Here is a 22,407-nt window from a genome sequence, read left to right on the forward strand (position 1 = left end):
AAAAAAGACGCTTCTGAAGACATCAAGAAAAGATAAAATTCACAACATTCCCATCAATGACATTAAAAAAAAAACCAAACCTCTATATTTAAACATATCCAGCTCCATCTTCCAGCTACAGCGTAATACTCCCATCTCAACTCACATCGTTATTGCTTACCAAAATAAGTACTTCTTTATGTAAACGTACTTCCACGAGCTAATCAAGTGACTTTCTGTTCTTGTTTCTCATAAATGAAAAGACTGAAGTAATGCAAACCCTGAGTTTAAGGAATGTAATTTTGAATTCTCATATTCCATCATCCATAGTTTTATAAAAATCTGCAAATCCTGCAATGTTTCAGTATAAGTCACTGAGTACTGAACACAGAGGTCACACAAGAGATGAGTCAGCTGATTTTATGTAACCACCTCCAATTTAGACCTTCAAGAATCACATTAGCCCTCTGCCTCAGCATAATATTGGGAAACCTTGTTCACAGTAGGAGGAAACTCTTACAACTGTAGTTTTCCAGAGCACAGTCTTTCCTCCTCTCTTTCCTTTTTGAAATGACCTACTTTCCCCACTCTCTGATGTAAGTTTTGATGTGACCATGTTTGAATTCATTTTTAACCTGCACAGTTCCTTTTTTATGTCTTGATTATTACTTAGTATTCTGAAAACCAAGAAGGCAACCGAATCATACCGACAGTCATGATTTTGTTTTAAATATTCATTTTCACATCCTCAGTGGAAATGTTGACAGGAAAATGCAGCACAGAATTTCTGGGAAAATCCATAAAGTGCATCTCCATCAGTTACAGTGCCCTTGTACTTACATTTATGCAGTACTTAATCACTTAACCATTACTGACTAATGCCTATATTCTGTCAGATCCACTAAAAGTAATACCATAAAAAGCCTAATATAGCCACAATTTTCAACCATACATGTTACATATAAGCTAAGTACATTATTAGTTTACCTAAACATACCACACAGCTGTCTTTTCCATGGCAAAACTTTCAGGGTTAAAAACTAAAACACACTTTGAAATACAATTATAATCTTCATCACTAACAAAACCATGTTTACCATACAAGTGTACATTCAATGAGAAAATAAAACCAATGTACTGAATAATAATTAGCTATGTTATTTTTCATCACTTTTTTCCCATTAAAATTCTGCACCAGGTTTTCTACCCTTCTGCAAGGGTTTGCAATTAGAATCATGTTATTACTTAATTGGTATTAACATACACACACAAGACAAAATGACAGAGATTTCTACTAAAAGTTTCTGATTCTTTTCCAAAAAGCCCAAGAGCTACAAATAATGGCATTGCAATAGAAACTTCAGTAGTAAGGAATTAAATTTAGACTATGATGTTGAGAAATAGCTTCTGCTTACATATGAGCTTGAAGATAGATATCTAAGATATCACTCATCTGCCTTCATTGAGTTTTACACCTGCTGTGTTTAAAAACAATGTCAGCTAACTCTTAAATTAGTTAACACCTTCAGTAACAACTACTTGCATAAGCAGAGGAATATCACAGTTCACAGGAAATAAAGCCCAACTGATTCAAGGTTGTTCATTTCTGGCAATATCAAGACACTACACAGTATTCATAGAGGAGTTAAATTCCTGAGAAAGTTAATAAGAAAACTGAGGTTTCTATTGATTACATGTTAGGAATACAGAAACATTTTTATTCTTTACCAAGACCACACTCTTCTCTATACTATTTTTCTAGCAATCTTCTTTTTCCAGCCTCCATTATGAAAGAATACCACATTTGCTTTGTATGTGCACAATTAGTACAGTTATGAGACAAGGAAGAGCTGTAATAGCAGCTATAGCTAAATATCCTCTATTTCCAAGATAGTTTTTGTCAGCCTTAAAGATGAGACAACAGTTAAAATTCAGTCTTGCAAAACTATGATTTCAGCTTCAGTTCTCTTCCTATAGTCCCCCTGAGGTTTTGGAGAATTTTTTATGACAGCATTTTTTGGCAGACTAGGGAATTGTCAGTAAATGGATTTGCTTGGTTTGTTTTTATTGCAGACAAAAAAGAATTATTTGTAACATGACTGTAATTGACCCACAGAAACACTGTGTCTTCAACTGCTACTACCAGAAACTAACGAGGAAATACAAACTGCTGTTAAAAACTGGCTACATGAACAGAAGAAACTGAGGAAACAATTCAATGCGATGCTAGAAGGCATATTAGTATTGATATTATTTTCCGTGCCTAATAGATTGAATTCAACCTCTCCTCTGCAGTTAAGAACAAATGTCAGAGGTGAGTTCAGGTGGGTTTCCTCATTTCTATGGAAAATACTAGCCTTATTAGCTCTTACACTTTATAGATCACTGCTGCAAGCAAATGTTTATATTATGAGTAATCAGTCTGAATGCACATAAGAATATGCAGAATACTATGACAAAAGTGAGAGGACACATCACCACCAAAGACCTAGTAAAAAAGTTAAGCGGCCTCAGACTACTTTAATATTAATTTTAATGTGTTCTTAATATTTGATAAGTGTATCTTTAGCACCACATTTACTTACACAATGATTACTGATAAGAAGTGCAAGGGTGAAGACAGACCATGAAAATATATACTGTTCATAAAAAGCACAATACCTGAGAAATATTCCAGTCGGTTAAACCAACAGCCTCACAACACAGATCTTCAAGCTTATTGACATGTTAGGGAGTTAGCAAAGTCAGTGTTGCAGATGAGTCAGCATGTTGTTTATTAGAATCTCAGACAAACAGGTTGAGATACCTGCTGCCTTCCCTTCCTGCATAGATTTCGACATTCAGTGACATATGAAAAACCTTTCTTTAAAATGCTGATTGATAAACTAAAAGTACCACCAGTACCAAAGCAGTAAAAGTCTGCAAACAGTGTTTTAATAGATCAAAAAAGTTGCCAGAATCAAGTTATTCTCCCAGTCAAGTTACATGTACAGTAGTTTTCATTATGCAAAACAAACAAAATCATTAAAGGTACTCAATAATTAAAATCAAGTCAATATTTGTATTTCCAGAAGAAAAGCAAGGCTTCAAATTTTCCTGATAAAATGAGTTCTTGAAGACAGGTATCCCATTTTGTACAGCACTATTTCATAACAGATTTTGGAAAAGGCTTTTAAGTCCAGATTGCTTGAAAGACCGAGTCTATACTAAAGAAAGAAATGGCTCTTCAACAGTTGTAATGCATCATCAAAATCAAAGTTAAGAATGAGTTTTTACAGTATTACGAAATAAATTTTATATAAGAACAGCACACACAATAGGAAAACAAAATCCAGTGTTACATACTTGTTCATGCACTTACAGATTAAGAATTACTCAAGCTACACATGAACAAATGGTCTAGTTTATACAATAGGAAAAAAATGCTCTTGATTAACTAACAGTACATTGCACACAAGTTTTGACCTTAAAATGATGGTCAATTACAGCAAGTGTGCCTTATCCCCAATGCAAGTTAATCATCTTGCTTTTAAAAACTACAAAAAAAGACATTAAAAAATTATGATTTATAAAAATACTGATATTGGTTCACATTTCTATGCCCTCAACACTTCACTTTTGACATTCTTTACAGTCTGCAGTATTTTTTCTGAGCAAATTACACGCTGCTCAGACTCCTTTTGTATAAGATCCATTGAAAGTCTGCTTTGACTCAGTTTGTTGATGTATTACATGCAAACTCTTTACATCCGAAAGCTTCTGGTCCTGTGAAATGGTTGAAAAGGCTTTCTTAAAGCCCACATCAGAAGTGGTTGCTTCTGTTTCGATTTTTCTGGAAATAGCACTGCTTCAGTTTCAGGGGTAGGAAATCGTACTCTATACACTTCAGGGTAAGATTTCTGAAACTAGAAAAATAAATCAGTTTAAGTGAAGAATTCACTCATATTTAGCATTTTAAAATATGAATTGTCATATCCATGAACAGAGCAAGAAAATTCTTCGAACACTCTCTACATCTCTGTATAGAAAATTAAGTGATGTTTTCCAGTATGGCTTATCCACCACAGCACCTCTATCCAAAATGATTAAAAGTTATAAATGACCAATATTATCTATTGCTTTAAGAGTCATTGTTTTCTTAGAGGACCATACATGTAAAAACTCATACAGCTTTTAAAAATTAAATAAATACTAGAGAAATTTTTACTTACTTGTTTAAGCTTCTTTTTCTTGTCTTTCATTGATATTTCTTTATTCATTGCGATTTCTTCCAATAAAGCCACCAGCGGTTCCTGAGAGCCAGTTACCCTTTGGTATTCAAATTCATCTGTGCTGATTTGATGGCAAAATGACGGAGCAGGAATAACTGCATCAGTGTCAGCTCCAGCATATTTTATCTGAAGAAAGAATAAAAAGAAAAGTTATTCTCTGCAACAAATTTGAGGGGAAAAAAAAAAATACAACTTCACCAAGTTGACTACCATGTCGTTAAAATCATTAAATGTTACTCAATGTCATTCAACAGAAAAAGAGAGAAAACCATAAATTCTACCTCCTACTTCTTGCACAAATAGATTGAAGTTCCAGTAAGTCAAGAAGCATGAAACAAACAAAGCTTGTATAATTCTTGGAAAAAGAAATGACTAAGTACTTCAGTGGAAATCAGTAAATGTTGAACTAAAAATGAAAAATACAATATTGGAAAAAGGAAATAAAGTTCTGAAAAGGTTGTGTACATATGGATGCCTCTAAAACATTGTGACCCCATTCCTGGAAAAGATGGAGTTGACCAAGATGGGAACATGTTTGTCTCTGAGCCATCCAAGATTTGTTTAGTTTCATTTCATATAGTTATGATTAAATATCAGTAGCCGAAATAAATTAGCTTTTAATATGCTAGCAGAGACAGACCAAAGTCTAAGATTTGTCAATCTCAGGAACAGAAAGCATGGTTTTGCTAGTGAAGCAGAGTGACACAAAGTATTTTTTTTCCCACTAGACACCTACCTGAACTCTTTGGACATGTACAACATGTTCCTCTATAGAAGATTTTAAGGAAGACGGAACACTTAGTATCTCCTGATAATTGTCCATCAGGAAAGATACTAACTTAGCAGCAAGCAGTTCATCCAAGTCCATTTCATCCTTAGAGCAGAGAATACAACGGGAAAATGCTTGAACCATCTGAGGAAAAAAAAAATAAAATAAGGTTATTTTCTACTTACAGAGAAAAAATAGTCTGTATTAAAATCTTTCCTAAAAGATCCCTTAACAACAAAAAACTCACCATACTTTCAAAGCATCATTAAAAAAAAAAATAAATGGAAGAGCGTTGTGTACCATGACACTGAATGGACTGAAGATGGCTCTTGTTTCAAACAATCTGATGCTGACCTAAGGCATAGAATGGCTACACTTCATTTTACTTTCAGAACCTCCACAAACAAGCCTTTCCAATTGGCCTTTCCAGTCAAATAGGTCATAAATGTTTCAAAGCTTTTAAAAACAACACAGCAATTGAATAGAAGTCAAGCGGCAGAAGGAAAACTTAATGCCATTACTTTCTAATCCTTCAAATAAAATTTCAGGTGCAGCTCACTACATGTAACTGAACATTTGAAACGAGACTATAATTTTTCTAGCTGTGTACCAGTCACTATTAACAGCTCTAGCACAGGGAGCAAACAAGATTTTCTGCTTTGTGTTGTAAATTACTCAGCTGAAACAAAACATAATGCAAAGTATTTGGATTGTATAGGATTCACTTCAAAAAGATAACATTTATCTTATAACTACTTTATGTTATTTTTGTAAAAAAATATATCATTTATAGTTAATTAGATTATAAGTATCAGCCAATAAATTAATTACTTTAATAAAATATCATTCATAGTTAATTAAAATGTTCATTGTTATGCAACAAATTTAGATACAGACATCCTAGGATTTCTATGGAATGGCTGTAGAGCTGAGCTTTCCAATGCTCTAGTCCTTGCAGAGAACTTGAATGTTAACAAAAAGAAATAGTCAGCCAGAATATCTAAATTTCACCTAACAAAACCAATACAAATATGACTGCGATAACATGTCATTGATAACAATGATAAATATATAAATAGCCCTACAAAATGATATTAGCATACACCAGGGGTTTGTCAAAATATGAATAAAAATGATATGTAGAGTGTTTCTGTAGTTAAGTGAAGAACAAAAATGAGCACAGAAATAATCTGGCAAGATTTCTAAAAACAGGCAGACAAAAATTCAGATACATATTTTTAACTGTAATTGAATCAGGCAGTCTGTTTTTCTCACACTTTTTGTAATGACAAAGACCAGAGACCTCATCTTTTATTATTCTGGGTTTTTTATTCCCACTCAATAGTCAGTCTATTTAAGCCTGTGTAGAAAAAAATAAGTGGTGACTTAAATTTAAGATGGGGGAAACCTTCAAGTCCTGAGCAAGTTCTGAATTTGCTCACAAGTTCAAAAGCAACTTGTTCAAATTCAGAGTTGTTTTTGCACAGTAGGAATACAAGAACTATACATCAAATAAGTAAGCCTATTTTACATAAGCTCTCCAGTAAGAATCTTATCTGTCCTACTCCAAAAGGCCTGTGAGATCTTCTACCTTATTACTATACATACCAAGACTCTGGTCCTCACTGATTCAGAAAGAGGTGGCAAATCCTTGTTAAAGCTAATTCTTGCCATCATTCTCACCAACAGCTGTAGTTTTCTCCGATTTTCTGGTGGCAGCAGGAGGCAAGATATTTGAAGAGCTTCTATAGCCTCACTGTGTTTTTGCAGCAGACCTGGTTTATCATTAAAACAAAAATTTAAAAAAATCAAGAAACGTAGAAATATTTCTTAATTGTATATTTCCACAAATATTTTAAATATCTTAAGAATCCATCTCCCCAGATTTCTTTTCTGGGAAGGAACTGTATTCTTCTCATTTTATCTGTCCTGACTTGTATCATCTGTAGGTTTTCTTTTTGTGTTTCAGTTTGGCCAGGAGTTCCTTGTTCACTCCTACAAGATTCCTGATATTTTTGTCACTTTCTCTGTGCTGAGATACATTGCTCCTGAGCTTGGAGGTGATCTTTGAATGTGCCTTCTTCCCAGCAGGGCTTTATCCCACTCTGCTGAAAAGATGCTAAAGTCTGCTCTCCTGGGGTTGAAAGCCTGTTGTGAACCTGTCTGATTCCATTCCACCATTTCAAGGTCATTTCAGCCAAGACTTCCCTGGACCTTCACATTACCCACAGGCCCCTTCTTGCTTATGAATTACATAGTACATTTCCTCATTTGCTTTTCTGTCCTTTGGAGAAGGAAGTCATGATACATTTGTTTCAGGAATCTTCCAGATTATTTAGGTCCTGCTGTGTTGTCCCTCCAATAGATATCATGGTGCCCAAAGGCCCTCCAAAGAACAAGCCTTGTGAAAGTGAAACTTCTCCTGAGTAGAAAGCCTCATATACATATTCTTCCTATTCAGACAGGCTACAGAAAATCTCCATCATGTGACCTGTCCTTTCCCTCCTTTAATCCATAGAGTTATCTGCTCCTCATCTACTCCCAGGCAGAGCTCCATGCTCCATCTGGTCACTGACCAGAGAGTGACGTCACCTCACCTATACATTGCTCTTAAAGAACCTGTGCCATCCCATCTATGATACCAGTAAGATCCTAGACCTACAGGCATACACAATTAGTTCTTCATTTATTCCCCAGGTCATTTGCATGTGCATAGTTACGCCCCTTACTTGCTTTCTTACTGCTAGTAAGAACTATTGTTTTTGTACAAAAAGGAGAGTCAGGCATCACAACAGGAACATGAGTTGTTTTCATAAACTTCTTAAACTAGCTAAATAAGGAAACTAATCATTGAATCATAAAGTAAAACAGTGTGGAAAAAACACCTGGGAATGCTCTAGTCCAACCACGCTCATCCTTACTGAAGTAACTGAATGTACCTAAATCAAGTATCCCAAGACATTCCATTACAGACAAGTGCAACTTTTTAGACATTTTAATGTTTGTAAATTGGTGCCCAGAGTAGGCTGTCTAAATAAACCTAGAACGATCCGACATTTTCAAACATATACTGAGGGTATTTTTAAGCAAACTGGCAAAGTAGGAAAATTGAAAACAAAGTAGTTCTTAAAAGTCTACATTCTCATGACTTGTTGTATATAAGCATTTTTGTTTTAAGGAAAAATTCCGTATGGAATACATCATTTTTTGTGAAGTCAGTGGCTTCACACTTATTTGAAACGCTGCAGAATTTCTTTTCACTTGCACATAACTGTTGATATGAACACCTAAATCTCATTTTTACATCTGAAATACTGTGAAATAAAACTCAGTCCTGAAAGATACTAAATATAATAGAAAAAAAAAAAAAAAGAAAAAAAAAAGCACAAAAGGGTAGGAAGGACTTAAAGATATTGTCAAGAACACTTGTTGCATCAGAAGAAAAATTCAACAAAGGAATTTTATTCAATTTGAAGTAAGACAGTGAACTAGATACTGACAAAGTAGAAAAATACTAGATTCCTAAAAAATGTCAGTAACTGATAGGTCCCTTTACTAGCTGAAGAACAGCTATACAACCTTGGAAATTACTGAATGTAATTGTTCTGAAATCTTTTTTTTAGTTCCAAAAACTATAAAATGTAATGTTACATCTTTTAACAAAAGGGGTCAAAAAACAGCATGCCGCAAAGCAAGTTTACTATTAGACCCAGAATTCTTTCTTTCACTATGTGTTCATATTTTCAATCTCTATAATTTCAGTCTCTGTAATTGCTATCTATACCTGCGTGGTAAGTTAATTTGTTTTTGTCAACACTTTAAAAACTATAGATAAAAATTAAACTACTATTTCTTTAAAGCACTAGGAATACCTTTCTTGTTACATCCCAGACCACTTACCTAACACACTAACAAAAACATCAAAAAAATTAAATGTAAGAAGTGGCTCTTTCATCTGGCCAAAGTAGTCCACTATCGTTTTGAAGACATCTCTTTCAAATCCTGAATATGTAGGCTGCTTCAAATCTGAGCAGATGGGCCCTACAAAAAAAAAAAAAAAAATAGAGAAAAAGTTAATTTGCAGCTAATCAACTTGATCAGTGTTTGCTGTTCCAGCCAATATAAGTGCAAATTCATGAAGGTTAGATACACTATTAAAAACATTTTATTTGTATTTCCAACAGATTCAGTGAAAACAAACATAACTGAGGGAAAAATATAAATAACTTAACCTTACTAAACTGCAGTGGCAGGAGAACATATGCTGACTGACTGATCTTTTTCAACATTGTTTTCAAAGCCATAATCAGGAAAAATATAGACTATGATTACCACTGGTATTCAGTGAAATGTTGATGCAGTTGTTAAAGGCATAGTCAATTTAGGTGATTTTTTTTCTTAGGTGAAGTTTTAGGTTTTATTCCAAGTTTACTTACAGTTTGCTAGGCATTTCATTGCTGACAATATCCAGTGAGGTAAGTCCTCTGCGCAAGGGAAAATTAAAAAATGAATAAATAGATAAATAAATGAAAAGAGTAACTCAGATGTTTTTTCTTTCTTGTTGTTTTTTTTTGTTGTTGTTGTTGTTTTAATAACAAATTCTAAGATTATAGGGAGCTAAAAATTCTTAAAGAAGTTCCTCTCATAAAGTAGGCTGAAAGAAAAACATCAGATTACTTACTGTAAAAACAAATAACTTCTGTAAGATTAAAATTATAGTATATTCAGTGCTTCAGTATCAACCAATTACAATTCCTGCAGCTTAATGGATAGTAGATCCTTACTCTGCCTTGTAAAATTTAACCAAAATTATTCAAATTTTTGTAAAGGAGTTGTGACTATACAAAATGGTTACTTTGTAATGATGATGAAAAGCATTCATACGTTCAGTTCTGTCATTTCTGAAAAGAACGCAATATCCTGAAGTCTTCCAGCTGACTGGAGAAAGAACACGTACATGCTCTAAAGGTAGTTACTTTCATAAACCAAATCAGATTCCTACTTGATGTTTCACTTCTCTATAGATCTTGTGGAAAACATTGTTACAATATTAAATAATCTCTCAGATCATACTTAATGTTTCCCTAGTGAGAAAAGCAATTTTACATGGTGCTTCTTTCAAACTATAGACTAAAAATACAAAAGTGAAAAGTTCTAAGCCTTTCGGTCTATATTTTGATCCTTTCTTGTTTTGTTTTGTTTTTTTTTTTACTACATGTTGCTCTCATATATATGCTCCAGGCCCAGATACACTGACCAAGGCAGCTTCAAAAGAAATATATCACCGCCGTTTTAACTGAAAAATGTCAGTTCTTTCACCTTTGTTCAGTACTGCTCTGATGGTTTCACACTAGTTAGTAGGCTAAGCTTCACCACAAAGTTCTCATTCCCTTTCAGTCTCCCAGGGAGTTAAAATACAATGAAAAAAATTTGCAAGCTGAGATGGGACAGATCACTCACCAAACACTGTTACAGACAAAACAAACTCAACATAAAGGAAATTAATATGTATTGCCTACTGACAATAATAAACTAAAGCAGTGAAACTAAAAGCAAACTACAAACATCCCTCCAATTCCCAGTCATCTAGAATGGGACGCCTAGTACCTAGATGTGGTTTTGTGTGGGCTTCCCACAGGTTACATCTCTCTAATAACTGCTCCAATGTGAGTCAATATCACAGGATCCACCCTTTCAGGAGTTAAATGTTGAAGTATGGGTTCTCCGTAGCTCCAACACAGGGCCTGCTCCAACAAAGGCATTCCATGAACTGCAGCATCCTCCAGGCCACACCTACTGCTGCACCATGGACTCATCCACAGAATGCAAGTGGAGATACGCTCTGTGCCTGGAGTGCCTCCTAGACTCTGCCCTCCTCTTACACTGAGCTTGGTGTCTGTGTCATTTCTCCCATTTTTCTTCTCACTCCCTCTCTCCCACCTGCAGCTGTGAAGCATTTTTTCCCCTTTCTTAAATATGCTCTCACAGGATCATTCACTGGATTAGATTTGGCTAACATTGGGTCTTTTTTGGAGCCAGCTGGCACTGGCTCTGCTCTGACATGGGGCAGCTGCTGGGCTCTTCCTACAGAGAATATCGCAGCATCCTTCTTGCTGCCTAAGCTTTCTCATGTATACTTAATACATGTGCTGAAGCAGGGATACTAAAATGTAAGTATGGAAAAAAGAACACTGATTCTTGCTGTTGGGGTGCACAACAATAGTACATTCCATAAAAATTCTAGTATAATGTGGTTATACAAGTATGAAGTTACGATGTTTCTATAGATTAGTTAACGTTGCTTTTCTTTTTTAAAAATAATAAAATACAAGAAGTTAAACAAGAACTTCTAAAATACTCACTTGATTTGTCTTCTAAAGTGACAATGCCTTGCTTATTGACATTGTATGCATTTTGGACAATATGCTTTGAATTCACAAGCTTTGTATCTATCACTTCATCCAGGCAATCCAAACCCAAGACTTTTTGTAGTCTGCATAAATATGTAAAACACAATAAATACATCATCTAATTTGCAAGTAAATACATAGCATTAGGACAGATACAGTTCTGAAAGAGACCCTTTATATTTAATGTTTAAGTCATAAGCATGCAAAGGAGGATTAGAGCAGACTGACACTACTCTCTCATCATACAAATTCCTATGCTAAACTGCACTAGATCATAAAGATAGTAAGCCAGGCTTAGATGAAAAGAAATCATAATGTTAAATTATCTAAAGCATATTTTTGCAGGACAAAAAAAATGCTCTAAAATAAGGTACTTAGTTTTGCATAGGATATTCCTTATGAAAAATGTAAGGAATTTCTCAAAGCCTTCTGGACATAGCTATTTCTTCCCTTATATTAAGTTCTGTACTTCTCATTAAAAGGCTTAGTTGTATCATACTTCTACATGACTTCTATGATTTCATAACAGGAAAAAAGAAAGACTGAGGGAAAAATGTGATTAAACAAAACAAGGCCCAACACAATAGATTTATATAGTACAAGAGAAAAAAGTCAAAAAGAACTGAAGTTTTCTTGTAAACTCGATCTGCTGATTTTGCAGGATAGTTAGTATCACTGATATGGCAACATTGCCAGAGAAAACAGGCAAGATTGTTGTCTATTATATAGTTTTACTATGCCAGAAGAAGGCTACTAACATGCACACTCACCGTGACAAAGTCATTGATTTCCATATCTCTTCTATATTTTCTTGCGTTAACTCTCTGCGGAAAACAAGTTTGCACGCTGGTACTTCCCCTATAGCTATACTGTGACGCTTGTACCACATTTCAGAATTCTAAAATCAGGAAAAAGAAAGCAGCACTGCTCATTAACAAGTGATTTTTCAAATACTAAACAGCGTAACACATTTGTGGTACATGCAAAGGTTTTAAGATGTCTTAAAATCTAGCTAAATATCCAAGACGTAATAATTTTTAGCTTTCATATGCAGAGCATATTTTCTCTGTTACTTAACATCTCCAGAGCTGAAAAATGATGTGAGAAGATGTGATAATTCAATAGTAGACTCCTTAGCAAGTTAAAAACAGCAATAAAAAGAAAGCACACAGTTACAGATAAGGACATCCACCATATCTAATCTACCATTATAAAAGAGGAGTAAAGAGAGAATACAAGTTTATGTGACTATTATCCTTTACTCAGTCTTCACATCCCAGTTCGGTACTTGAAAACTGTCATCATTGTGCTGATGTGTGCACACACAATACAGGTTGTGTTCACAGTGTACTAAAGCAAAGTTCTGGATCATTTCCAGTTACTGTGCAATGATTTGCACCGCAGCAGTCCTAGATCACATTAACAGCATTCCTTGTGGTCACCTAAACCATGAAATGCACTTCAGGAATGCACCCAATCACTCCAGCAGCTGTCACTTCATGACACTAGACTGGAGTTAATTTAAAATTAAAAAAAAAAATCCTCTGCAATTAATATCTGACTTTCCACATCAGTATTTCACTACCCAGATCCATGTCTATCAATTCACACATAGCCAATAAGTGCTCTATTTGATGCTGCAGCAATTTAAGCTTTGGTTAAACCACTTTAAGTTACCTGTCCACTTCACTCTTCCAATAGAAGCTACAACATTTTTTTAAAAGGCAGCTAGCCTTAAAGAAAAACAAAAAAAAACCAAAAAATTAAACCAAACCAAAAAAAGAAAAAACCCACCACTTTCTTCCTTTGCATCATTTGTTTCAAGTTATTAACCATGTCAATGAACATGTTTTTCAGTTATGCCAGACTGCATACTGGCACATCTGAGACAGTTGTACATAAACAGACCTTTGATAATATTTTTCAGGGCAGGATGCTTGGATGGAAGTTTAGAGCATACAGCTAGAAGCTGTAATGTATTAAAACTAAAATGCTCTATTTTTACATGCCTTTTGTACTACCTTTTCTTTCCTCCTTATATATCTTTCACCTACAATTGCAGTTCTAAGGACTGTGCCTCCCCCCAGAGCCTGCTACACATGAAAGGAACATTCAGCCTTCATGTAAATAAATGCATTAGAAATGTGGAATAGCTGTTTGTTCAGATTCTTTTGATGTTCAGCAGAACAGTAGGAACTGCTTTTCCAAACAGACTATTATTCGCCAAGAAACCCAAAGCAAAACTCCTGCACTGAACAGCATTAATAAAAAGGCTAAAGTTCTAAAAGAAGTCCCAGCAGTATATAAAAAGGATGAGAACACAATTTAAACTGAAGGAAAGGTTTAGAACAAAGGAAACTCAAAAGGCCTAGGCTTTTACAATATAAAATTGGAGATAAGTGACAGAAATTTTTTTAATAATAAAAGCCGTATTTTTTCTGAACTTTGTAAAAGCTGGAACAATCCAAGTGAGCACAGAGCAGGATGATTCTCTAAGCTCACCAAGCATAGCAACAGAAGGAGGACAAGTTCTTCTTCACCACAATGTACTCCTTGTAGAAAAAGAAATGTAATAACCAGCAACTTTACACTATATAGCATGTTCTGTATATATGCATGTTCTGCAACATGAAGAGCCTGGATAGAAGTTATGTTGTAAGCAACAATAACTATTCTGTCAAATATGATAAGAAATGTGTCATTGTAAACAGAGTACAATGAAATACAAATATACTGGCAGATACATCCATGCTGAACTTAGGATGCTAAGTACAATACAGTCTGTAACAGGAAGAATACCCAGAGCCAAAAGCTTCAGCAAACCATTAACTTTGCTCCACACAATTAGAAGTATTTTACATTTAATTCTCTAACCAAGTAATCTGTGGCACAGTGAAGAATTCCTGACTGAATCTTGCTTTCCAAATGTGTATAGGTCTGGAGAAAGTAACTGGATATCTTACCATCACGATTGATTTCACAGGAATGTGTTCTTGGGAAGTGCCAGCCTTTGGATCATTCCAATCTGGAAATTTAATTACTTCCTTTCCATACGAAGGTTTCTTTGGATATGGCTTCAGTGGCGAGGAAGGAGGAAATCTATAATTGGAAAACACTTTTAAAGCTTCTGAATTTCACACTATTCCATATTTATCAAAGGAAAACTATGCAAGTAAGCCTTCACATGCATAAGTACAGCTAAAGACTTGGACATTCACGAAGCACCTTAGTTGGCTGAAGTTAGGTGTTAAGTAAAAGGTCACACATTCTAAGATGTGTCATTTGGCCTTCATAAGATGTTCTAGACCAGCTTAAGTCCTTTGCATATCCTATGATGTAACTGAAAGCCTTGGGTGGATGTTCTTGATACTCTCGTGCATCTCAAGGAGCGCCACCTGGCTTTCCTTCTCTAGAAGATGGTGCTTTTGCTGAAAAAGCTGTAGGTATGTTTTTCCCTATGTGTGCAACTGCTAGCATGCATCTCCTAAAGCAAAGATACATAATTAAGTCACATGACCAACAGTTGCATTCAATTAGCATGCATACAAGTCAGTGACTGCATAACGTCCTCTCCACATTACTGTATTATTTTTGTCTACATACTTTCTACACTAAGATCATATCTTGCAGTTTTGGAGTCTTTTTTCCAGCTGGTTATGAAGGAAACTTTCATCTTTTAAGGCATTTCAAGAAGTGCCTTGAAGAAATTGTTAGAAATAAACCCTAAGCTAGACCTTGTATGTATTGGAAACCAAACAATCCTCACCTAGCTAGAAGCATATATAAAGAAATTAATGACAGCACATTAGAAAGAAATCTGTTTGATGATAATCTTCCATCAGTCTGGCTCAGATCAAATCTCATTTACCCACACTTCCAGTTTTAGATGCTAAGATTCCTAATGCTCCAAGAAATTGCTTCTGCCTCCCTCATCCCCTTTATGAGCATGTGAAGGTCATTTATAGCTGTGCCTAAGCAACAAGAATTTGTACTCGACTAGATATCACTCCCAGAAAGCCCCTCATGCTCAGGAATTGCTCAAGTTCTCTAAAATTTGTCCATCTTTTCAATCCCAACATCTAATTAGCTTTCGTCTTACTTTATTTTCTAGTTTTATTGGGTTAAACATTTTTCTTTTGTTTTACTATATTCTCAGTAGTTTCCCATTTCCCTTCCATCTCATTTTAACATCTAAATTTGTCAGTTTCCTGATTCTCAACCCAAGCAGAAAAGGAGTTCTTGAAACCAGAAGTAGGTGCATTCCCCTCTCTTCAAATAACATGTAATGGTTTTATGACTTTTTTTGATCAGTATATCAGATATAGATAGATAGATAGATAGATAGATAGATAGATAGATAGATAGATAGATAGATAGATAGATAGATAGATAGATAGATAGATAGATAGATAGAGATAACTCTGTGATAGCATTACAGCAAGATTCAGATAGTCAAGCTTTTGGACAGACAGCGAAAAGCCTCTGTTTTGTGTACAAAAATAACCCAAGAGTTAAACTGAAACTGGGGAGCATTCCGAAGTTGTTATGTCAAGATCTACATTGTTTTCTACAAACAGCACTAGTTTTAACAGTTTAGACAAGCAGGTAGTAAAGATACGTTTTTGTGTCAATTAACATTGAATCAATGGTGTAACAAATGGCACAGATGAATTCCCAGACATTTGAAGTCAACAGGGAGGCTGAAGGCAATCACTTGAAGGTAATTAAGTTATCCTGCAAGAAGACAGCAAGGCCAGTTGCACAGCTGAAGTAAGTGCCTCCACACCAACACATGCAGCTTGGGAAACAAACAGGAGATGGAAGCCACCATGCTACTGGAAAACAGCTACATAGTTGCCATCACTGAAACCTTGTGGGATGATTCCCATGACTGGAATGTGGATACTGACGCAAGCTGTTCAGAAAGGACAGGTGAAGAAGGAAGGGAGGAGACATTTCCCCCTACAACAAGGAATAAGTAGTGCATGAAGAGCTGTCCCTGAAAAATGGCCATGAGGAAGTTAAAAGCCCACAGGTGAGAGACAGAGGCAACAAAAGAAGCCTTGTGGTTGGCGTCTGCTGCAGGAAACCTGATTAAGCAGAGCCTGTTGATGAAACTTTTCTCCAGCTACAGGAGACATCACAATCACAGGTTCTCACCTTGCTGAGAGACTTCAGCTACCCTGACAACTGCTGGAAAAGTAGCACAGTGAGCTACAGGCAGTCCAGGGGGCTCCTGAATTGCATCAAGGGTAATTTCCTGAGCAAAGTAATAGATAGTCCCACCAGCAGGATGCAGTACTGGACCTGTTGCTCACCAACACAACTGGAGACTACCTGAGCTGCAGTGATAATGCAGTGGTGGAATTCACACACTCTTGAGGGATGCTGGATAGGCAGAGAGTAAAATCAGGAAGCTTAACATTAGGAAAGCCAAATTCCAGCTCTTCGTGGAGCTAGTTAACAAAACTGCAATAGAAACAGCACACAAGGACAAGACTGTGGAGCAGAGCTGAAAGATATTTAAGGAACCTTTCCTTAGTTCTCAAGAGCTCTTCATCCCCAGGTTGAGAAAGTTAGGGAAAAGGAAGACATGAGACAGTCATGTCTGAACCAGGAAACCTTCATCAGCTACATCAAAAGTGGGACTGAATGCAAATTCAGCAAGTCTGGGGACAGCAACAAGTTGTGTGTTGCAATTGACATGCCTGAGGAATAGGGTGCTTCAAAGAGACCTAGATAGACTAAAGCAGCAGATCCAGGTGAACTTCGCAAGGTCCAACAAAGCCAAGTGCAAGGTCTTGCACCTGGCTCACAGCAACTCCCACTGCCAGTACAAACTAAGGGACAAAGCATAGCCCTGCCGAAAAGGTCTTGGAGGTATTGGTGGATGTTAAGATGGACGTGTGCTCTCACAGCCCAGGAATCTAATCATGTCCCAGGCTGCAATAAAATAAGCATGGCCAGCAGAGTGAGGGAGGTGATCCTGCCCCCTCTGCTCTGCACTGGTGAGACCTCTCCTTGAATACTGCATCCAGATGAGGAGTCCTCAGTGCAGGAGAAGCATGGAGCTGTTGGAGCACATTCAGAGGAGGGCCGCAAAAATAATCCAGAAGATGAAATACCTCTCCTACGAGGACAGGCTGAGTGAGCTGGAGCTGCTCTGCTTAGAGAAGAAAAGGTCTGCAATTAGGTCATCTTGCATCTTTGTTTTTAGAGTGGAGCTTTAAGAAGAAAGGAGATTCTTCATTGGGGCCTGTTGTGACGGGACAAGGGGAAATGGTTTTGTACTAAAAAAAAGGGACATTTAGACTGAATATAAGGAAAAAGGGTTTTTCGTTGGTGGTGGCAGTTTTTTGTTTGTATTTTAAATAAGAGTGGTATGGCACTAGAACAGATTGCCCAAAGAGATGGTAAAAGCCTCACCCCTGGCAAAGATCACAGGTTCAACCAGGTTCTGAGCAACCTGATCTAGCTGTAGGTGTCCCTGTTCATTGCAAGGAGCTGGACTCGTTGACCTTTTAAGGGTCCCATCCAATTGAAAAGATCCTATGATTCTATACTAGTAGTTCATGTGCCCTTTTAATACAATTGCTCAGGTTCCAAGAAGCATAAAGCCTGAAAGCTTCAAACACTGGAACACGTCATTTATTGTTTTAGATTACATTGAGCTACTAGGTCAGGAATCACAGACACAGTCATCACTCTTTTGCAAAAAGCATACTATTTTTCATACTCGCAATTAACATTTTCAGGCAAAACAACACTTGACAGCACATGTTCTATATGCTTTATAGAATTAATAGGAGTATCACAGTCATACAAAAAATTAAGGAAATATCTAACTGCCAACTCTGCATCAGAGTATTCAGTTGCACTTACAGTCCAATAACATGGGCATTTATAGGCAAGATACGAGGCAAGTCAAGATTTCCAGAGTAAGTATTATCAATGGAAGTAAAAGCGACTTGTGTTTCAATTTATATTAGCATTGTAAGACATGTACCTAAAATTGTTAAGTCCACCAGAGGGAGCTGCCAGGACATTAAATATGTGAGCAAAGGCAGGCCAGAAAACTAATGATTGTCAGCACCCTATAAGTGTGGGAAAAAAAGGGAATCAAACATTAAAATTCTGTGCTACCATTTCTACACCCAAAGTTGCTTTAACACAAGCACTCCACAGTTCTTCAAAAGTATTTTGTAAAACCTGCATCTTACACTCTACCCCCTCATCTTCTCCTGTTTCTCCAAGATCCCCACCTCCCTCTGTGTTGCTCCTGAAATACATGCATGAAATTATCCCTAAAACTAAGTACATAGCCCTTCTATTCCAGTCATTAACATAACCCCTAGAAACATCAAACTAGGAGTACACTTGTTAGGATTATTAATTATTCTGTCTTCTGTCATTCTCAGTATATTTTTATGCCAGAATCCTCTGGTAGTCTTCCCCATAGAAGGTAATTTTCAGCTGTATAAACCAGCTCAAACCACATCATTCCAATTATACTTAACGTTTTACTCAGTTTAAAATTGAGATGCAAGAGCCCCTCATCTTCCCCCATGAACTACCCAATGATTCAGCAAGCTATCTCAGTATCTGCTCCCTTCTCCCACCCCACAGAGCAGCCATAAGCAGATGGCCAGAAAAGTTTAAGAACAGGACAACAAATTCAACTTCTTAGAATTCTTTCCCAGACTTCAGTCATTCCCAGCTAATAGACTGCATGAGCCATATATTGCATGCAGCTATTTAGCAAGAGACTTTCTTCAGTGAAGTCTTCAAAATATCTTCTTTCTACAAGACCCTGTGTCCTCAGAATTTGACTCTCAAGTTTCAGAAATTGACATTTCCTTGCTTAATGATTGCATGAAATTCCCCCTGTGAGGCTAAATTTGGAGAATACATTCAATTTATTTAAAGTTTCTTCTAGAAAGATGGATTAAGATTCGTTCAAATATTTAACTTACTTGGCTAAGAAGTCATAACACTCAGGTATGATTTTTTGTTGTTGTTTTGTTTTTTCTTCAGAATATTAAGCCAAGAACTTGCAGCCACTAGCTGAAAGATGGCATGCAGCAGCAAAGAAATTTGAGTCAGTATTAATTTGTTAGTTGAATTGATTACAAATCCAATTGATTACAAATCATCTGCACAAGTTTATAGACAAAAAATGTGATTATCTTCTGAGAAAAATATCTCAGCTGTATTCTGAAACACACCACAAATACCTTTTACTGTTAAAGTATTCTAAGTTAATAGATAAAATGAGGAGTAGTGAAAAGCAGCACTTAGAGCATAGATGTATGGATTAGACAGCCAAAAAAAGCTAAGACATCAGTTTAGAGACCATGAAAAATTATTCAGCAAATTGAAAAAACTAACTTCATATCAAGTGGAAATTCAACATTACACTTGTAATGATTACTTAGTATTTTCCACGGAAAAACAAAAATAAAAATACAAAAAAAAAAAAAATGCTTTATGAAAAATACTCAGAAGCAGAAATGTGTTATTACTGTTTCCATTTCATCACAATGTAAGGTCCCAATTCATGCTCAGGATAATGCTTACTTTTACATTATTAAACTGGACAATAAAGAACGTAAGAATTCAGAACCGGCAACTTCTTGATACCCAAGCCTTAACTGATGCCACAAGAGGTGAAATAACCTCTCCAAAGATGCTAAGCTTTTGACTCAAACAGAGTTGCTTATCTCTCTTAAAAAGTACAAGAGGTTAAGCAAGGATAAACAAACAATTATCCTTGATGTACATAAGAATTTCTTCCTTTCAGGAAACTTTCTTAACTAGAGGATATATCTATTGATGATCCAGGGTGTAAAGAAAAGTGTTGTTACAGGCAATACTTGAATTCAAACAGCCTCTCTTCTCTGAGAAGGAATGGAAACATCACCCAAGGCAATTGGGAGTGGAGTCAGAAGAGAATTGGACCTGGATGCTCAACATCATACCTACTTTCATCATCACTTTTCAGTACACTTTCAGCTATGGACAAGCCTGAGGTCTTGTCAGTAGAGCAACATAAAGACTCTGCTACCTTGTAAAATCTAAAAAAGACTTCATTTCTAATTGTAGCTTGAAATCAAGTAAAAAGTTCTTCTAAAATATATTTTAAAATAATAAAAATCAAGCATTAAGTCATGCTACATGACGCTAGGAGAAGTGCCTTTAACAGGAAGGAAAGGAGAAAATGCACACTGATACCTCTGCAACAGAATTTTTCAGAAATATCTGTAAGACCAGTACATAAAAGCCAATAATGTTTACATAAAACTTATGTTTTCCACAGTTATGGTACATAGCTTTACCTATACAAATGGCCATCATCTTGAAAGTCCTCTTTGCCCCATCTTCCTTTAATATCTTCAATAACGTGATTTTTCAGGAATTTTTTAAGCAGCTTAACCGTCTGACTGCGAGTCACCTCTGGGCCAAAGTTTTGGTTAGAGCCAAGTAGTTCATGCAAACAGTCCACTGCCTCCGAAGCTTTGAAGCAACGCTCATAGCTTTTGAAGCGGCATCGATGCTTCCGTAGAGGCATTCCAGCACGGAAGAGTTCGATTATCTCATTCCACTAGGAAGGAGACACAAATCAAACTGTTATGAGAAATATTCCACGGGAAATGTTTTAGTTACATGGAATCAGTTCAGCGTTCATGCAAGTCTGAAGAGATTGGGTTAGATTTCTCTCACCTGTGCAACACGCACACTGAAACACGAGACTGGCATTTAAACATTAGAGATGCGAGGACACACGAGTGTGGCAACAAGACCCCCACAGCCCCCTGAACTCCTGACGGCACAGCGGCTCCATGGGGAAGCTCGGCCGCCCCTCGGCTGTTAATAAAGCAGAGGATCGGTCCACGGGGGCCGACTGCCCTGCATAGGCTCACCTGAGGTACCGCCAGCACCTGAAAGGTGCGCGCCTCACGTCTCTGCCACCGGGAAACAGCCGCCCGGACAGGCCGAGGCCCAGAGCAGCAGCACTCGGCCCTCAAAGACTCAGGTCTACAGACCCCCCGTGAGGAAGAAGCTCCCCACCAGGACTAGGTAAGGGCACACAGGGCCCCCAGGAGGGATAGGGGCGCTCACTCACCAGCCTTGTGGCGCGGTACGGCCCAGGCCCCACGATCCCCGGCTCCATGGCGGCGGCCAGGCCTCCCCGTCTCCACGGAAACCAGCAGCCGCACGCGCCGCGCCCGCCGACCGTTTGAATCAGAGCCCGCGAGGCGTCGCCTTCACCCATTGGGCGCGAACCACAGCACGTAATGGGACCATCGCAGGTTTTGATTGGTGGAGGGAACAGCTGTCCCGCCCCCTGCATGACGCCATTGGTTCGGGGCGGGCCACGGCTCTGTCCATCATCCGCGCGGAGGGGCCCCGCCGCCATAAGCCTACAGAGGGCGCAGCCCCAACCCTTGTCCCCTCATTACCATCACATGTTCATGAAATGGCTCCAGGAGCACTCAGGTCTACCATGCAATGACAGAGGATTGTGAGATAGGAAACAAAAACATAACTGTCCATGTGCAGACTGTATGATTCTCACAGGGAACAGCCCATTATGATTAATGACATTTTGTAATGAAGCACTTAACTGTTCTGAATGCAGCTTCTGATAGAATTCCCATACAACACACAGGAACGAGAACAGTCTGCAAGGAAATACGTAGCAGGACGCCAAAGTGGCCTTTGCAGACAACCTGTGGACTGACCAGTATCTCCTGCTTAATTAAATCTTAATTAAGCAACTGGCTGCAGAGGCTGCTGTGCAACTGCTGGACTTGGGAGATTTCCCTGGCTCCTTACAGGAATCTAGAGACGCTTGGTTTTGAGCTCAGTTTTGACCATGCATAGTCACAGATTCAGTGTGTAGAAGGAATCGGGTACTGGTGTAGGCTGCAGACCGACAAAACAGCACACAGCCCCTCACAGTCAGCTGTAGGCCACA

General features: G+C 37.3%; 1 protein-coding gene across 1 annotated transcript; it reads right to left on the reverse strand.

Moving 5' to 3' along the window:
• Positions 1–2,891: 2,891 nt before the first annotated feature.
• Positions 2,892–21,673, reverse strand: DEPDC1B (DEP domain containing 1B). Its single transcript, XM_015848785.3, has 11 exons — positions 21,553–21,673; positions 20,765–21,030; positions 14,393–14,528; positions 12,200–12,327; positions 11,382–11,512; positions 9,456–9,503; positions 8,920–9,060; positions 6,628–6,794; positions 4,987–5,163; positions 4,191–4,376; positions 2,892–3,884 (listed from the first exon to the last, which is right to left on the reverse strand). The coding sequence occupies exons 1-11, from the start codon at positions 21,598–21,600 to the stop codon at positions 3,723–3,725; spliced, it is 1,590 nt and encodes a 529-aa protein (XP_015704271.2). The 5' UTR covers positions 21,601–21,673; the 3' UTR covers positions 2,892–3,722.
• Positions 21,674–22,407: the final 734 nt, after the last annotated feature.

Source organism: Coturnix japonica, chromosome Z (genome assembly GCF_054131305.1).
Source record: "Coturnix japonica strain WE chromosome Z, WE-NBRP24, whole genome shotgun sequence".
Classification (NCBI taxonomy): Eukaryota; Metazoa; Chordata; class Aves; order Galliformes; family Phasianidae; genus Coturnix; species Coturnix japonica.